Source organism: Chlamydotis macqueenii, chromosome 3 (genome assembly GCF_036417535.1).
Source record: "Chlamydotis macqueenii isolate bChlMac1 chromosome 3, bChlMac1.mat, whole genome shotgun sequence".
Classification (NCBI taxonomy): domain Eukaryota; kingdom Metazoa; phylum Chordata; class Aves; order Otidiformes; family Otididae; genus Chlamydotis; species Chlamydotis macqueenii.
This window is the reverse complement of record NC_141558.1, coordinates 43,489,405-43,507,521: the sequence shown is the minus strand read 5'-3', so window position 1 is coordinate 43,507,521 and position 18,117 is coordinate 43,489,405. Positions and strand designations below refer to the sequence as shown.

General features: G+C 41.5%; 1 protein-coding gene across 1 annotated transcript in view; it reads right to left on the bottom strand.

Moving 5' to 3' along the window:
* Nucleotides 1-2,594: 2,594 nt before the first annotated feature.
* Nucleotides 2,595-18,117, bottom strand: part of KLHL32 (kelch like family member 32) — a 129,876-nt gene continuing 114,353 nt past the window's right edge. Inside the window, exons 9-12 of the mRNA XM_086744429.1 lie at nt 9,908-9,966; nt 7,284-7,476; nt 5,752-5,846; nt 2,595-3,939 (exon numbers count right to left, since the gene is read on the bottom strand). Coding sequence (XP_086600555.1) covers nt 3,778-3,939; nt 5,752-5,846; nt 7,284-7,476; nt 9,908-9,966 — 509 coding nt within the window. The 3' untranslated portion in view covers nt 2,595-3,777. The remainder of the gene's footprint in view (nt 3,940-5,751; nt 5,847-7,283; nt 7,477-9,907; nt 9,967-18,117) is intronic.

Sequence of the window (18,117 nt, the reverse complement as noted above, 5' to 3'; positions counted from 1 at the left end):
AAACCCACAACTCTTTGCAAAAATAAAACTGTATAAACCCTTTTATAGTCTATGTGCTAAACTTCCTGCAACGTCTCCCTCTCCTACAAACTCTGCCTGCAGATGAAGTGTTTTAACCTTGCCCTCTTAATTTATTCTACATTCTAATTTTCAATAAACAGATGCCGCCTCTTTTTGCGCTTGTTTCCACATTGTTCCACATTCTGCCTGTGTTGTTTCTGCATGTGTGAATATTCAATTATCTATTTCTCCATGATTCTGCAACTGATGTATTAAGTGTCTGTACAGGTTTGGGGGAGGGTAACTGGGGAAGGCAGAAGGCAGGAAAGACAGTTACAGAAGTTTGAAGTATTCTGAAAGTCAGGTACTTTCCCTAAAAGCTGCTAAATTAAGAAGAAAAATCACAAGCCACAACTAAAAATGCAAGGATTACAAAAACACTAGTGCACAGAAGCAGATTTGCTGCATGCAATAACATAGAAGCATTGATTTGGTCAGCTCTTGGGTGTGAAATGCTCAAGGGACGAAAGGGGCAGAGATGAGACTGTTAGTGTTGCTACTTCTGGAAATGATGTTTTTTTGTTTTTTTTTTATTCAAAAAAACCCAGCTCTTTACCCTTGTAGGTAGTTATAGCTCAGAAGAGCTGATACCATATCTTAGGACTCAAAGGTGAAGTACGAAAGATAAAACACTAATCTTTATGGGAATAGCCAAAAACAGGAGGTCACAGTGCAAAGGCTCTTCAGGACAGCTCTCAAGACCTTATGGCCCAGAAGCCTAGTTGCAGACGTAACTTTAATCACTAAATCTAAGGAAATGCACAGAACTGCACTGGCTTCCAAACTCAAGAGTTAGTAGCTGCTGCTGCATTATTCAGTTGTAAGGATACCTCTTTCCTGAAGCACTAGTGAAATCTTCCTGGTTGCAATCTGCGCCACTACCTTGCACACTCCCAGCCTCTGCCCAGCCCTAGGAGAAACCCCTCAGCCCAAGCAGAGCCACTGCTGACACCACAGTGCTCTCTGTCTTGCATCAGCACCGTTCTCTTTCCTTACCTGGCAATAAATAACTGGTTTGGCTCACTGGGGAGGGGCTATGTGGTGTTTTCTGACTTCAGTGCAGCAAAGCACCCCCATCTGTCCTGTAGGTCCTGCAACAAAAGCAAAAAGACCCAGATAGGAAAGTGTGGCACAAAAACTTAGGGGTTGAGAGGCTGCCACAGAAGACTTCTCTGTGATTGGGGGAGCCTCATGATTAAGAGCCAGAGCAGAATCCTGACACTAATAGGAGCATACGTGTTGTCCTGAGGCTCTGTGGCTGTGGTACCCTTAACTGATTTAATGCAATTGCACAGCTGTTTAAAACTGCTATTCACCACTAGAGACAATTGGTGATAACCACCGGGACAGTAAAAGCATCAAAAGGGCAGAACAAACATGATAAATAACTTTCTTGCCCTACCCTCCTGCCTTTCAGTCCTTGAACCGAGAAGCAAATGCTGCTTTGCATAAGGAAGCTGCGCCCCTCCGCTTCTCAGAGCTGGGCCTCTGTTGCAGCTCGCTGCTGCTGCTCAGTAACCGGCCAGAGCCATCATCATCCCTTGCTCTCCAGAAGGAGTTCAGAAACCATTTCATAGCTACAGCTGTGGGAAGCTATGAGGCCTAGGAAGAAAAGCCTCAGAATTAAGTTGAGACACACAAAATGTACTTGGCATTATTGTCTGGAAGTGCTCTGGGCTTTACAAAGGCTGAGGAATTAATTCTCCTACCACCTGGGAAATGGCAAATGTCAGTTCCACACCTGGGGTGCAAGCTGATCACTCACCTGGTGCACTACCTCCAGGACAAGGCTCAAAGCCTCCAGGATCTCCACACACGTTTTGGTTACTTGGCCACCCTCCTCCTGAAAATTAGATGTGTGATGTTTGTGTGTCTGCCAGTCACACGTAAGTAGAACTTCAAATACTTACCGATTTTTAACACGTAAATGGCCTGTTAGGAGAGCTGGCCCTTGCATGCTGACTTCCAGAAGATCAAAGGCATAAAAGCAAACAAACAAAAATTCCTGATGCGCAGCCTATACAGCTCCCATGCAGTCAGAGAAATGTACTGCCTGGATGTAGGCTTGCTTTGCACGCAGAGGGAGACATTGTTAGCACGCCAGTTAGCGTGCCAGGCGAAGACTGCAGCTGCAGCTCTGCTCTGTGACACAAGAGTGAGAACGCTCAGGGGAAAAAAAAAAAAAAAAAAAAAAAAAAAAGCAAACCCACAAAACTTTCTAACCTGAAAATTACTGGAAAAGTAAAGGTAATGTTCCGTGAGTGCCCTGCCCGACTGGAGACAGAAATGGTGATGGAGTCCACTGTATCACTACCCAGACCCTTGAAAGTTAAAAGATGCATCTGATTTGGAAACGATGCTCACTGGACAAAGTCAAACCTGTTCCTGTCCAGCAAGCGCAGGCTACTGCTGCGGCATATTCTGCACATGCCATTTGCAGGAGCGTCAGTAGGAATTGCATAGGTCTGCTCAGATAGCACAGTGGCAGGGAACAGATCAGTAGGTAAAGCAGAGAAGTGCAGAGTACCCGTAAATCATAAATAGAGAAAGATTTAATTACATGCTTGGTTAATATTTACAAACATCAAAGTTGTTGTTAGATATGTAAATAAAAGAGAAATAAGAGATAGGGGCTGCAGTAGCCAAGCAAAGCCAAAATACAACAGGTTAGAGTATTTATTGTGAACTGGCATATGCCTGGCGTACGGCATGGAGACACACTGTATAAACTGAAAGAATAAATAAATATTGACATTGTTCTACACCTGTTTAGCCTCTGGAGACCGGTGATTTGTGGGACCATATGTTGGACAAAATGAGACTGTTCCTTGATAATTGTAAATGTGGTGACCCCTTGCAAACTGGATATTAAAAATATTAGGTAAATGGCACATTTTAATTATACAGTAAAGAGGATGTTCTCCACCATTAAAAGACCGCAGCTGTCAGGAGGAATTGATCATATGACAGAAGGTAACATTTATTTGATAGTAGACCTTGGTAGATGACATCCCAAATGATCTTTAGATTCTCAAACACATTCAGTTCAGACTTGGGTTTAACCACAAGGCTTCAGTGTCTTTGTCTTTCAGCTGAGACAATTTTTATCTGTTCCTCATATACTATAGAGCTTGTTTGTTTTTTATTTTTCTTTTAATCTGCTTTGCAGTATTTAAATTTCAAATGAAGTATTATTAAACAAGAAACTGTAAACGACGGAGTTTGGAATTGGAAGTCAACACATTTGATATTCTTTTTTCCAAAGGTACTGAGTAAGTTGCATAATTACCATAGCATTGTATCATCTTTGTCAACATAAACACAGCTTTCTAGCAGCTTTGAAAGTGCCATTGGTGAACAACTGAACGTGCAGACTCCCAAGAGCAGCAGCCCAGGAGGAGCGGAGAGCATTCGCAATGCCTTACAGAGTTGCATAAGGAAATGAAGTAGAGGCAGGTAGCAAGTAGTCACCAGCAGAAGTGCTAAACGCTCTCACGTATACGCTTCTACATCTGAGGCAGACAAGAGAAACTGCAGACAGTTTTTGTAGCTTTCTCCCTGCCTACTGTGATTCCACTTTAAGACAAATGTGTGAAGGTAAAGCAGCAGCCCATGTGGATTGATCTTTTCACTGATCCAGAGAAACCCTTCTGTACACGGGATTTGAATTTTTTTCCCCTCTCCTCTTCTGATTTTATAAAGTGGACCTTCCTTGTCTCACATCGTGCCGATCCTGTGGTGAGGCACTTGCAGAGTCTGAAGGTTGGGGCACGTGAAATAAGGAGCTGGAAGGAAGCATGCAGCTATTCCATTGGAAGCGAAGGGGAGCGTAGGACCATAGAATACTTCTTCCTTCCCTTCCTTGCTAACATCCAGCACCTGCAGGCCAAGGCATACAGATATTTCCAGGATTACAAATTTGCTTGTACACACCGCGTGTAAGTACTATTAATCCCAACAGAAAGGAACTTCCAGATCGTTTTTCGATTGTGTTCATGGATTTGGTGATTTATTGCTGTCCTCATCACCCAAATCTTATCCTAGCTCAGGCACTCGGTAGCAGACAGTGACATGGGATCCTCCCTCCTGGCAGCAGAACGTGCAAGGATGCAAGTAGGGTACTCTGCACAGAAATGCTACTGTTACCACAGAGTATGAACCATTTGTCAGCCTGGTAGTATAGAGGCAGCAAAGGAGCCCTATCGAAGTTGGAAAGGCCAAATAAATGAATGACTTAAAGAAAATAAAGATATATGGAAAAAGTGGACTTTTTTTTTTTTTCTTCCAAAGGAGAAAGCAACCTCACATTTGCTGAATTGGGAGATAAAAGGGCTCGTTTTACTGGTTACCGCCAGGCATGCTGCCAGCAACTGAGAAAGGGCAGCACGCACAGCTCTGCCAAAGCACTTGTTATACTTCTTTTCCCTGTAACAAGGGACTGTCACAGGCAGGCTGCCAGTTCACAACCAGTGTGGGGACGTGGACAAATGTCCATTTAAGAAAGCAAGATCCCAGGATCATTTTCAGTTGTCAGTAAGCGGTATTTACACCCAGGTACAATACTGCAAAGTACCTGCTGATTGTAAATGAGGGTGTTGGTGGAGTACAGCCACCACCTTGATACTGTGCTGTTACTCCATCGGAAGCACTGCACGGCAGCTAGTGAAGCCAGTCTGAATGCATTTTTCCATTAACAATTGTTTGTTACTGTATCAAATAATTTAGTAAAACAAAATTATACTATGACCAGAACATGGGTTTAACTGCTTATCTTGCATGATCTATTATTTACAAACTCATGCTGGTAATTATTCATTATAAGGTCAGCAGCTTGACATCCAATGCATTCCCTTCTTATGCTAAGTCTAACTTCTAGTCTTATGGGACAATTTGGAGATTAAATCCTAAAATTCTTAGTTGGAAGCAAATGAAAATGTTGTTTATCAGCAAAAGTGCAGAAACTGAGATGTAAACAAGAGTTTCTCTCTGTAACTGCCCAGCTGGTCACAAAGTGATGGCTGTGATGCAGATTTGTTTCACTCAGAAAAATGCAGAAAGATAAAAATTCCTGTTTTCTGTACGGGAATAACTGAACACCACGGATCTGCAGGCAAGCGCCTCTTATACAAGATGAGAGAGCAGACGGGTTTGTTGGACAACCTATTGCCTACAGCAGGGATCAAAAAACTTCCATTCAAGCTTTGAAGCAGTAAGCACTAGGGCAGGTTGCAGGCTGACTGAACTTTGTCAAAGAACAACTCGTTAACTCTGGCTGCTCTTCAGAAAGACAACTTGGAGAGAAAAAAGAAAAAAACCAACCCACAAGAGGGGCTGAAAAACTGTTAGCTCATGCCCCATCATCCATTTCTGCAAACCTTTTGCTTTTGAACTTGATTGTGTAACCTGAGAATATATACCTGAGAATATTTTACCAAAACCTTGCCAAAGGAGAGACTACTCAACCCTGTTTTACTAGAATATCTTAGAAGGATTGCATCTAATGGCTCATCTGGAAATATTTTTAATATCTGCAGTATTTCCTCTCTGTGTTTATGCAGGTTCAGTGGCTGCATAAGAAACATCCTTAATCTCTCCACTTCACCTACATTTTCCTTTTTGAATAACCTCTGTGCAAAATGTATCCTTGCAAAATTATTGGAAAAGACTTTAAAAGAAACCTAAATCACTCACCTGGATACATGCCAAAGGCTCATTTGTCCAAATCGAATAGCCGCCAACTAAATATATTCTGCCATTGTGGACAGCAACTCCAGACTCATTTTGACCTAAAGCAAAAAAAGGAAATAGAAACCACTTTCAGTGTTTAATTAACCATTTTAACAGCAAATGTTGGAGTTCTGTAACGTGAAGCAAATACACCTGGCTGTTTTGGAATTCACAACGTGCAACAGTGTAGGTGAAGCGGGAGGGCTGTTCTCTGTGGGAGCCCCATACAGTGCTGTCCGGAGAAATACCCCGATGAGCAATGAGCTGAGGCTGTGCAGGGGACCATCTGCTGTCCCCTCAGTGGCACAGGTCTTTGTACACATGTATTTCATAGGTGACAGGCAAGGTCCCCGCCTGCCTCTCAGCTACTACCACACGCGCACATCCAGACAGACAGGTACGCTGAGAGAGTTGAATGCTCCTCAAGTTCTGCCCACACCTGTTAACCCCTCATTCCTCCAAGTACAAGATAGGTGAAAACGGTGAAAAAATTCACCAAATACAGTGAAAATTGCAGAAGCTGCTGTGCAAGTTCATTCCCATAGCAACAGTCTCCTGAACAAGCTTGAAAGTTTTGAAGGATAAATACAGCCTTAAAAAAATCTGCACTACGCAGTGCAACAGGCACATTCACTGCCAGTTGCGGAGACACAAAGAAAGGCTTAGATGGCTCCTCAAGCAGCCAATACTGTCACTAATTGAGCTCCAAGTCTACTGCACAAGAGAATGGCCCCAACATTAACGATGTGCTGGAAATGCATCCTCCATCTGCTGGTGGTGCTACTCTGAGAATGTGTCATGTGCCTGTCTCTCCTAGGGATTCAAGGAGGTAGTAGATAGGGGAATTGTATTAAGTGGCAGTGAAATTTGGCGGACTGGGTTGCAGGGATAGTGAGTTGCAGTGCTTTGCAAGTTGCTACTGTAAGAGTTCCTCCTAATGATGGTCAAGAGGAACTTGACAGATCCATAGCTAACCGAGATACACAAGTGATTCCTGACTTGACAGAATTCCAACAGACACACCTCCTTTTGGGTAATTTATTAAGAAGATATCGCTTAGAAGTAAGTGATAGTTAATGTAGTTCAATGCTTTATAATGCCAGCAGGAAGCACTACAAAACAATATCATGCTAAAGATGGATCTGCCTGTAGAACACTCAAACAGGGAGCTATATCTATCAGGGCAGGCAAGCCTTCGGAGAGTCAAAAATCATTACCGGTAGTACTATGACAAAAAATTTTTGATTGCTTAATTAAATTACATTTATGTGCACCGTCTTAAAAATTTATCCTATAATGTCCCAAGACAAATGTTTTGTACAACACTGAATGCCAGAACAGTCATCCAAAGTGTCTCGTTGGCCAATGATGGCCCCTAAATCAGAGGCAATTGAGATGAAGTCACAGCATTTCACATACTAAAGGCATCTAAAGGGAAAACAATTAATGTTTTATTCTATTGTAGTGAGTTTTCTCTTTTGGTGTACAATACTCACCTGTCAACATGTTGAAGCTGCAACGTGTCCATTGGTCAGCATCTATGCTGTAGGAGTCTATGTGCCGAACCAGGATCCGGTCGTTGTTGTAGTCCAGATCATTCCCACCTAACACGTAAAGTTTCCTTTGGACGGCAGCCATGGAGTGATACACTCTCCTCTGCAACATCGGGCTACGGCTTAACCACTTATTCTGGAAAGGAAAACAGAACTCATCTCAGCACTGCTCAAAGACATATGTGTATTAGTAGTACAATAATAGCAGCATGTTAAGGGTGTTCTCCTTACTCTTGCCTAGAAATCACATGTGTTTATATGTGTGTTGTTCATATGTTAAACATGCATGTTGGTTATAACACTGACTATACATACTGGAATTTCAACACATGGTTTATAGTTCTTACATTTACATTCATTAATTTCATATAATTTCTTGCTCTGTATTTCTTCTGTTTAGCTTATCAAGTTTCCAAGTTTTTTCTTCTTTAGAATTCAGAAGCAAATCCTGCTTAAGCAAGACTGTTAGGTGTCTTCTTCGTATACAGCACTAAAATTATCTGTACTGACTAGCTCTGTTATGAGAGAATAGAGATTCTTCTACCTTTTGTTATTCAGAAGCTTGTTTGATCTTATCCTTGGGGAATGAGGCAACAGGGAAAAATAATTTCCTAAAGAATCTTCTCAAGTGACTCATGTATTTGGTTTAATGCTAACCCTTTATTTACGGGCACTTAAAAAGTAATGTCCTTTTGCCTATTTTTCTTCCTGGTTAACAATATTCAATAATTCTGCCTTTTGAGAGGAGGGGGAAAGGGACATAGAAGAAGGATTCAAGCACAGTATTTTAAACCGAAGAAAACAATTTTAAACCTAAGAAAACAATTGCTCCTGCTACGCTTACCAAATCAATGAGATTAATTTATTTAAGTAGAGGAAGTTAAAATCTGTGAGGAAATTCTTTGCGTTACACGTACTACTGCTTGCAGTGACTCGAGAGCCTCTAACACTGCTGCCTTTTAACCTCTGCAGTATATAGCTATACATTTCAATGCGTAACAGTTGAATATTAGGCATTAATGTTTGCATTAGTAGTCCAGTCTCTTAACACCAGAGTATAGACACCATCTGCTTTGCAAAGCTTGCCTGCATCCCCTGATTATATCTTTAGCTTCCTCCACTGCAGTGCCTGCCAGGTGAGCCGCCAAGCGCTGCAAAGGCAAAGAAACAGAGGGGCCTGGTGGGGTCATTTCTAATAAGGCGGCGTGTGAATACTAATCAGTGGTGGGGAAGCAGAGGTCACCCCAGCCGGCTTGTTGGCAGGTAGCTGTGTGCTCTGTGGCAGATGGCAGGCATTATCGACTCGCCACAAAGGCCTCGCGCAGAAGCAAGCACTAGTGCTGAATGATAGAGTTATTGAGATTCTGTGCGAGATGCAAGCAGATGTGATGGTTTCCAGTACCCACCGTAAACAATATGCCAGCAGAATTTTTAAAAAGAGTTTGTGTGTACAAACACGAAGCGGACCCCATTTGAAGAATGTGAGCGCACACTTCCTCTGTAACTCTTTACGTGCCAGGCTGGGTTTCTCGTCCTTGGCACGGCATGCTGAAGTAGCCCTGCACTGGTATTTTGGGGTGCAACTTTCATGTCAGCAAGCAAAGAATCAAAGCGAAAGATACACAATAGAGACATGGTGTCTAAATAAGAGTGGCCCCCTCATAAGCAAAATAAGGTTGCTGCCTGTAATTACTACTTGGATTTAGGACAGAATCAGGATTTGTACAACTGGTGCATAAAACTGCACCTCAAAAAGAAAAAGCCAGGTGTGTCACTGCCTGCTTTCTGCTTCAGGACCCATATGCGCTACCCTTTAAAAAGCCAGTGGGAACCACACAGAAGTATCTCCTGGCACAATTTGGTTCCAAATACAGCAATCAAAGCCCCTGTCCAACAATCAGAAAAGTCAGTACTCTTCCACATGGGTGTAAATCAAGCTACGCAACTCTGATTGCAAGCTTAGCACTTTTAATTCCTAATACAAGCAAGGGGGCATAACCATGCCCTAACCCTCTGAAATGGTTACTGAGCCATGCTAACCTAATCAAAACACATACATAATGTATGAAATAATCCCTAAAAGATATTTTAGGTGCTTGGGTAATGAAATGATAGGCACCTTTACAGTCAGCAGAATAAGTCACAGCCAGGTAGTACAGTTCTGAAAGTATGCAGAAAACAAAAAGCCCCTATATGCAATTTAAAGCAGAAATGCCAATGACAAGGAGCAGTTTTGTGACACTGACTTTGAGTATATACATTGCCCAGGGCTGCTAGATTACAAAAAAAAAAAATGAACAAGCAAAATAAATACTGATAAATACAGGGGATTTAAAGCACATTTCTGTATTTAATCTAAGATATTTCTAATGCCTACAGGCTTAACAAAACATAATAAAGAGTCAGGGTCTCCGTTACTCTTAAACTCACACATCAGTACCAAGTGAATTCAAAACACCGCTAATTCAAATGGTCAGCATTTTTAGCCTTACAAAATCATTGTACGTATTTGCCAAGAGAACTGTTTGAAGCAGAACATATGAAAGACATACAAGACAGATACTCACCTGCTTAGGATCGTAGACCATGAGCCTGTTTTGATACTGTGCAGTATTTGTTACTCCTCCTATGAAAGAGTTTGTACAGGTCACATTTTTCATATAAGCAAAACCAGGACCAAGATCAGGTAGGGCAAAACAACCAACTCTAGGGTTCATTTGCTGACATAACTATGTTGTGTGCCACCACTTACGCTCACATTCCACTGCACTTTTTAGTCCAGTTACAAGGTAAAAAGTAGCATATTTGTCAAATATCTAGAAACACAAAATAGCAACACCAAACACCCCCCTCACACACTTCCTTTGGAAATCTCACTGAACGGGTTAAAAACAAGATAACAACTGATCTGTTTATAAATGACTGTGCGTTCAGCCATCATCAAGACACAAAGCTAAAACCCGTCCCTGTTCCTAGGAGCCTGCAGTATGGGACACAGTTTAGAGGAGGAGGTGAGCTTGCATCAGAGAGGAGGAAGAGGTTGGAGAGGAGCTCTGCCTAACCAGGAGCGTGATGTGGGACACCACTGCCAGCTGGAAAGCAAAGAGCTAACACTGGGCAACTGTGCTCATGTATATATTTGAAGGAAATCTGGTATTTAGTCTGTATTATAGAGAGAACATCTTCTGGCTTAGTTTTAGACGTACATTGGGAGGTTCCTCCATAGTGACCAGAAACAATACTACCATTTACTTATCAATAATGTTTAGAAAGCAAGGTATAAAGCACCTCAGAGAGGCCCAGCATAAAGTCTGGCCCAGGCAGATGCCACAAACTATTTACCTCAACACAGTATACGTTTAACGCCCAATCATCCTGTTCTCTATCGGTTTTAAACAGTGAATCTCACCAAGTAAACTGGTGGACAAATTCTTCAGTCTCAAGTCTGTAATCTTACCTGCATAAACATGTTCTCGAGCTTCCTCTAGCCTCCTGGGAACATGGTGTCACTGCACCACTTCCACAGGCCCCAGTCCCCCACCGTGACCACCCCGGGCCCATGGGAAGAAGGGACCAGAAATAACAACACCTGCAAGCTGCACCTCACCTTTCATCCTACCAGAAGGTCTGGACATAACTAGAGCATGCCAGGAGCCACACACCAGTGAAACTCATATTGACAGACAAACTTTTCAGATTACAGTTTTAACAGCAGGTGCCACAGATGGACAAAATGGCTGGGTGGAGACTGGATTGAGAGAAGCCCTGAGGAGAAGGAATGGGGAGTGTTGGTTGACAGAGAAACTCAACATGAGCTGGCAATGTGCACTTGTAGCCCAGAAAGCCAACCACATCCTGGGCTGCATCAAAAGAAGCGTGGCCAGCAGGTCGAGGGAGGTGATTCTGCCCCTCTACTCTGCCCTGGTGAGACCCCACCTGGAGTACTGTGTCCAGCTCTGGAGCCTCCAACATGAGAAGGACAGGGATCTGTTGGAGAGAGTCCAGAGGAGGGCCACAAAGATGATCAGAGGGCTGGAGCACCTCTCCTATGAGGACAGGCTGAGAGGGTTGGGGCTGGAGAAGAGGAGGCTCCGAGGAGACCTTACAGCAGCCTCTCAATACCTTAAAGGGGGCTTACAGGAAAGATGGGGAGAAACTCTTCAGCAGAGCCTGTTGCAACAGGACAAGGGGTAATGGTTTTAAACTAAAAGCAAGTAGATTTAAATTAGACATAAGGAAGCAATTTTTTACACAGAGGGTGGTGAAGCACTGAAGTTAAAAGAGAAGCTCTGCTCCAGATATGCACCAGCTGTGCTCTGGTTCCTAATGGGGTGTAAGGATGTGAAATAATAATTGGTTGTTCAGATGGCTTTGTACCAGCTCAGTACTGGAAACATTTGGTCTAGAATAAATCTAGTCCAAAGCAATGTATGGGAACTGTATGCGGAGTAGATATAGAGAACTCCGCAACAAACTTTTATCTGTTGATCTGCTTCCACTGGGCTGAGCTACTTGCTAACATAGATGCACCCTCTGATTGCTCCAAATAACTTCAGTGAGGCCAAAAATCTGACCAATGGATAGCAGAAACTATGGACAAATCTATTCAAGAATCTTGTTTTCAACCACAGTAGCAAGGAGGAATAACGCTGGTTAATCTGGGCACATCTCTGCAAGCATCATCCTGTACTGGGGCTCCTACACACATACTCAAGAGGCTTGCAGGCTAAGAGACAGCCGAGACGAGATGTAGTCTTTCCAAACTGTTTCCATTACACCGTCACACCCTGCCCATCACAGTACCTGTGAAGTACTGTGGCAAGAACACTCACTGGAAAGCAATGACTGTTCCCGTGCCTATTCTCACAATCCGTTATTTGTCTCTACACTATTGTGCAGCATTCACAGTCTTAGTGGCCATCAGCCACAAGCACAAAACAATCTTTTCTAATATCTGTTTTGTAATTTGATTTTCTTTTACATAGTTATTTTCACTCCTAGCATAATTTTTTAAAATGAGATGTCAGATTAGTATTTTGAAAAATAAAAATCATAGTTATTTGGATGATTACCTGCAGAATGCTAAACTACAGGAGATGCATGGGAAATACAATGTTGGGTCACATATTCCCATTCAGAAAGGACATCTTAATTTTGGGGTGGTGGGGGAAGATGTAGAGGAAGAAGAGAAAGAAGGGTGTTGCTTCCTCATAAAATAATGAAATAATCAAATAAGCAAAATTATTTGCCTCTCTTCACAAAGAGCCCCTCATATCAAGTACACAGCTTACATTTTTCCCCTGCAATATTGCTCATCTGTGGTGTTTTATCATTACATTCCCTTCACATACCGCTCTTCACTTTTAGATTAATCTGCCAAAATGAGATGCTAAGGATTTGCATACAGATTTGACTACACAAAAATAGATCTGGAATTAATAACAGTCTCTATATGTTTTAATTTCTTCTAGACTGGAGTACCCTTGCCTCCAGCAGTATTCTTGGCTTTGAAAGTCATCAAGCTGATTTGTCTGCTCTTAGGTTATGATGCCACATGCTGCTACACTGTCCCCTGCAATCAAAGTGCTCACAGAGATAGATTCCATGCCTTCCCCTAACAAGTATATTTTATAGATTGGCAGTTTTGATCTCCCCTCCCCAGGGGGATAATCTGCATCTTAACAGGTTTCTATAGATACATCTGTCATTAAATATGCCATCTTATATCTGCATCAATTTTCAAACTCAAGTTCCTCCTAACTTTGAAGTGCTATAGCAAAAGTTTATATTTTCTGCCAAAATTCAAATTTAGCAAGTCTGCAATGTCCTCTTGAACTATTTTTTTAAAAACACTCCAGGCAGCTGGGAAAGGTCAAAAGAAGAGCAGTATGTCTCTTAAAAAATAGGAAAAGGGGAAAAAAAAAAAAGTTCAAATGGTACTAAAAATAATATGTACTTTCTCAGAAAAAAAAAAAAAAGGGGTAATTCTGAGATAATTTCTTAAACTTCTCTGCAGTGCTTTCTATGAGGAAAGGAAGGGAAAGGCAGGGAGGCCTCATAACTGCACTTGAAAAGAAGTATTTAAAAATACAAACCATGCTATTAAATTTGATGTCAAACAATAGCAGCTAATGTGGTAGTAACCCATGGGCTTACAGTGTTTTTACACTGCCACAGTCATTGTTGCTCACTCCCTTACAGGCCACAAACCCTGCTTTTTAAGCCTTCCAAGACCCATAAATTCCCAGCTCATGTGACAGTGCCCATCTACATGGAGAAGTTCCTGGAGGAGTCAGAAATCTGCCTTGTCCAGCCCTTGCCCCAACATGGGAAATATTTTGGGTTGTTACAGCTCCTCCAATAGTCCACAAACTGCACTGAAAAGCACCTTCAGTAAAGTCCCTTCAAAGAGAGAAGGGTGGAAATTTATAATCCATATTTATAACGTGTCCTAGTAAGACCCTCATATGACTTGAGACACCTAATCGAATCCAAATCCCCCAGCAAATCTCTCAACTCTCTCCAAAGTCCCCAAGCGCTAGGCTGCACGCATAAATCCCAGTTTGCTGGGAGATGTGTAAAACTACATGTTGGCAAAGAGCTCCCACGTGTATTCCTTCCAGCAAATCCAGGGAATATATAGAAACTCCTGACATGCACCCCAAGGTGCTCTGCTATTTTAAAATAGAAACCTCTCCTCTCTTACGTGTCTGTGTATTAAACACAAGATAATCCTCCCTTAACATGCAAGCTCATTGCTTTTTACTTCAGCCAGCCCAGGTGCAGCGAGGACATCTGAGCTGGAGCACGTTCTGCCACCCTAACGAGTGCCCTGGAAGACACCACCAGCAGCTCTAATTACCACTGTTCCACCCCAGATGCAATCCAGCCAGAGGGGCACAAGCCCTAGTTTGTTTGTGGGTTGGTTTTTTTGTGGGGTTTTGTTTGTTTGGTTTTTGTTTGTTTGTTTTGGTTTTGGTTTTGTTTTTTTAAATAGATAATTAAAACCTGATGTTTACATTCAACCTAAGAAGAATCAATGGCATCAAACCGATACTGTCCATGCTTGAAAGGTGTGAGATCCACTATCTTTATTCAAAGATGCTGCTGCTAATAACAGATAGACTGTTCCATATACAGACTAAGACTGCATCACTGAGGCAATTTTTACGTACTTGTTAAGCTCCTGCTCATTTCTGTGTCAGCTGCACTGCAAAACTTGAATGGGTTAGATACTGTAGATACCCATTTATTCCAGATGTATTTTTCTGAAAACAATTTTATAGGCATTTACAGAGAAAAACTTTTCTTCTCCTCACAACAAACAGCGTACTCATAGTAATGTAATACTTTTAACCCCAAATCACTTGCAAACTCAGAATAATTCTCCAAGATATGTGATCATTATTTCCTTGGTCAAAATCTCCCCCATTAGGGAAAAAAAAAACCAATAATAATAATAATAAACACTCTTGAATTTTGAAGAAAAAGCTATGAAATACAAAGCAAATGTTTGGGGGTGACTTGCTCACCCGCCCAAGTTGAGTTTCCATGTGCGTGTCAAGATGTGATTTTAGCTGACACACTTCAGGTCAAGCAACTCGGACCTCTGCGAAACAACAGCATAAGGCTTCGCTTTAGAGAAGACTTTTCATGTGCTAATCTCTTGAGCACTTGAGGCGGAGGGGAAGCCTCGTTATCCCCAGTTGCAGGTGCAGGAATGGCCCAGAGCTGAACTGCCTGGCAGAGGTCCCTTGCCCCTCTCTGTCCCCACGGGCACTACACCTACACTGGAGGAGGAAGGTTAACCTGTATAGAAAAGCAGGTCTCCCAATTTGCATGTGCACCCCAAGCAGGATGCAGGGAAACAGGCATAGTTCAAGTTCTCACTCTTATGGAAAATATGTCCCTGCTTTTATAAGGAATGATTGTTTGGTGCATTTTGTTTCTCTTTCACTCAAATACTTCACTTTTCAAGCATGTGGCATGCAATTCATTTGTGAAATGGGTCACGGTGTCAGATGTTAACTGGGGCCTGTAAGACTCATCTTTCTATAAAATTTCCAAACCATCTGCCCAATGTTGTACTGTCAATACAGGGAACTTATTTTAGTGAATTCTCATCTATTTTTTAAAATAAGAAAATAAAATAAAATTAGGGTCGTGAAAAAATTTTAAAAAATATGAGAAAAAATAATGACACAAATATAAAAATATGTTCCACAATATATGGAGCTCAGAAAACTCAAGAGTTGAATCCACTTGTGCTTACTAGAAGGTCCCATTAGTTCCAGAGCGCAGAAGGCTCCCTCTGAGCTTCCTGGCAGGTTAAAAACCCTGAAGAGGTGGTGGCAGCTTAGGTGTCCCTCAAACACCGGCCACCCTTCTCCTACTGCCAGTGTGTGCTTATGCTTGTACAGCGTTCTGTTTAGCACACTGCCCTTCCCTGCTGCCTTTGCCAAGATTTTATGCTCTATTATTTTTGATTCCTTCTCATATTTGTCCCAAAGGTGCAGCAACGTAAAGCTGAAAATGAATCCTAATAATAATAATAGAAACCCCTGAAGTCTAGTCAGCTTTTGATTAGCAAAGCCTTTAGAAGGGGCTGTAGCAGAGGCACTGATGCTTTGGCTATAAAGTAAGTAAATGGTCTGTGTGTGGGTCATGTTTTGATGACTCTCTCCACAAATACAAGGGCTAGAAATATATATTAACACTATTTGATTTAATTACTTACTTAAAAACCAGGCACATTTTCATGGTTACGTTGCCAGCTGGTTGTAGCAGACTGACACTGAGAGCTCTAGCTGATGACCTGTATTTATTTCCCAGAAAAAGCAGCAGGGATACAGCTCAGAAACATCCCTAACTCAGACTAATTTTTTAATTACTTAATTTTAGGCCACATACTTCAAAATTAGGTTCCCTCCTGCATTACTGATTACTCTCATGCTAACACCTTACATTTGATGATGAACAGTGGATTTTTTGAGCAGTGACTAATGATATTTTTGGAACAATAAAACATCTCTCTGTACTATTCCCCTGCCCCTGAATACACATGCACAGCAAGCTACATTCTGGCCCCTAAGCAATTAATTAATAATAGAAAGCTAGCTGCAGTCATTGCATCTCCATCTACTCTTATTTATAAAATAACTCTATTTAATACACAGAAACCAGTTTTCAAACTGTGCGTACATAATTCAGATCAATGTCCTACCAAAGTATTGCATAGGATGCTCTCGTAATTCATACTAACCTGTCAGAATCTAGCAACTCAAAATTGCTAAGCATTTTCTCAAAAACTATACAAAATACTACTAAAAAGTCCTGTCTATCTTATTCCACTGCCAAATCATTGCTCCTTACTGTGACTTTACAACAGAAGTTATGTTGGTAACATTTTGAAATATAAACGGAACATCACTAATAAAATATTTTTTGTTGTTTTGCCCAGTCTTAAAGAGTTCATCTAATAGGCTTCCACTTACCTGTTCCCCAATTCTACAGCTGTTTTAGATGCATATCCTTGAACAGAATATCATACTGCTTCATTATATAAATGCAGATAGTATTTAAACACACAGGCGGGCATGCACAGTAATTAATCCTCAGCATAATTGTCCCTTTCCTAGCATATCTGGAAAGATTAAAAGTAATCTTCAACCAGTCCCATATTTGACTTAATCTCTACCAAATACTTCCTTTGGTTTGTTGGGTTTTTTTTTTTTGTTTTGTTTTGGCTTGGTTGGGTTTTTCTGTTGGTTTGGTTTTTTGTGTGTCTGTCTGTGTGGGTTTTTTTTTTTAACAGAAGAAAATTAAATTAAGAAAAAAAATATTACTTTTTCATGTACTGGAGCAAGGAGCACATGCTGATAGATGTTTCTTGTGTTTGTTCAATGATTTTATATGAATATGTTTAATAGAATTTCCCAAAAAGCCCCGTTTTTCATAAATAGAGACTGACAAATGGAAACCACAGGAGCAAGAAAAAAAATTAGAATCAAGACATAGCAGTAGTAGTATCCATGTATTTGAATTGCCCATCACAGGCACACACCTCCTTCCACTGATGAAACAGGAAAGGCAGTGGATGAACAGGGTAATGCTCTGAACACGCCCAGCTGGTACCCTAAAGCAGAAATCCTACTTCTGCACCGTACCTGGATCTCAAAGCACACCTCAGGGTTAACACACAGCACAAACTCTACAAGACTCCCTCAACACCAATTGTTGAAGAAAGTGACCAAAAGCGCCTGCCAGGAATCTTGGTGATTTTCTGTGTTCTGTCAGGCTTTTAATTCCAAAGCCATTACTCATTATTTTAGTATATATGCATAAAAATAAATACCTGGTACCTCCCCCGCCAATGCTTGGGAATCCATTCCCATAAGGCACTTAGTCATAGAATCTTTAAGGTTGGAAGAGACCTCCAAGATCAGCAAGTCCAGCTGTCAGCCTAACACCACCACAATCCATATGGGCAGAAAAACACATCAGCAAGGAGCTCTGCTAACCTAAATGACATACTTTGAAAAGCACAGCGAAGGCCTAAGTAGCTAACTTAATCTTTCATTCATATACTATCTTTTCACCAGAGGGATCACAGACCATATTAAAATTCCCAGAGGGTATCTAGAGTGATGATAGCAATCACTGAACATCTTCCTGAAGGGCTGGTCCCCTTTACTCATTAACTTCCTTGATAAATATTACAGCTTTATAACCTTCTGTAACACACTGTAAGAGGTGGATATTTTTCTGTCAAATGTTC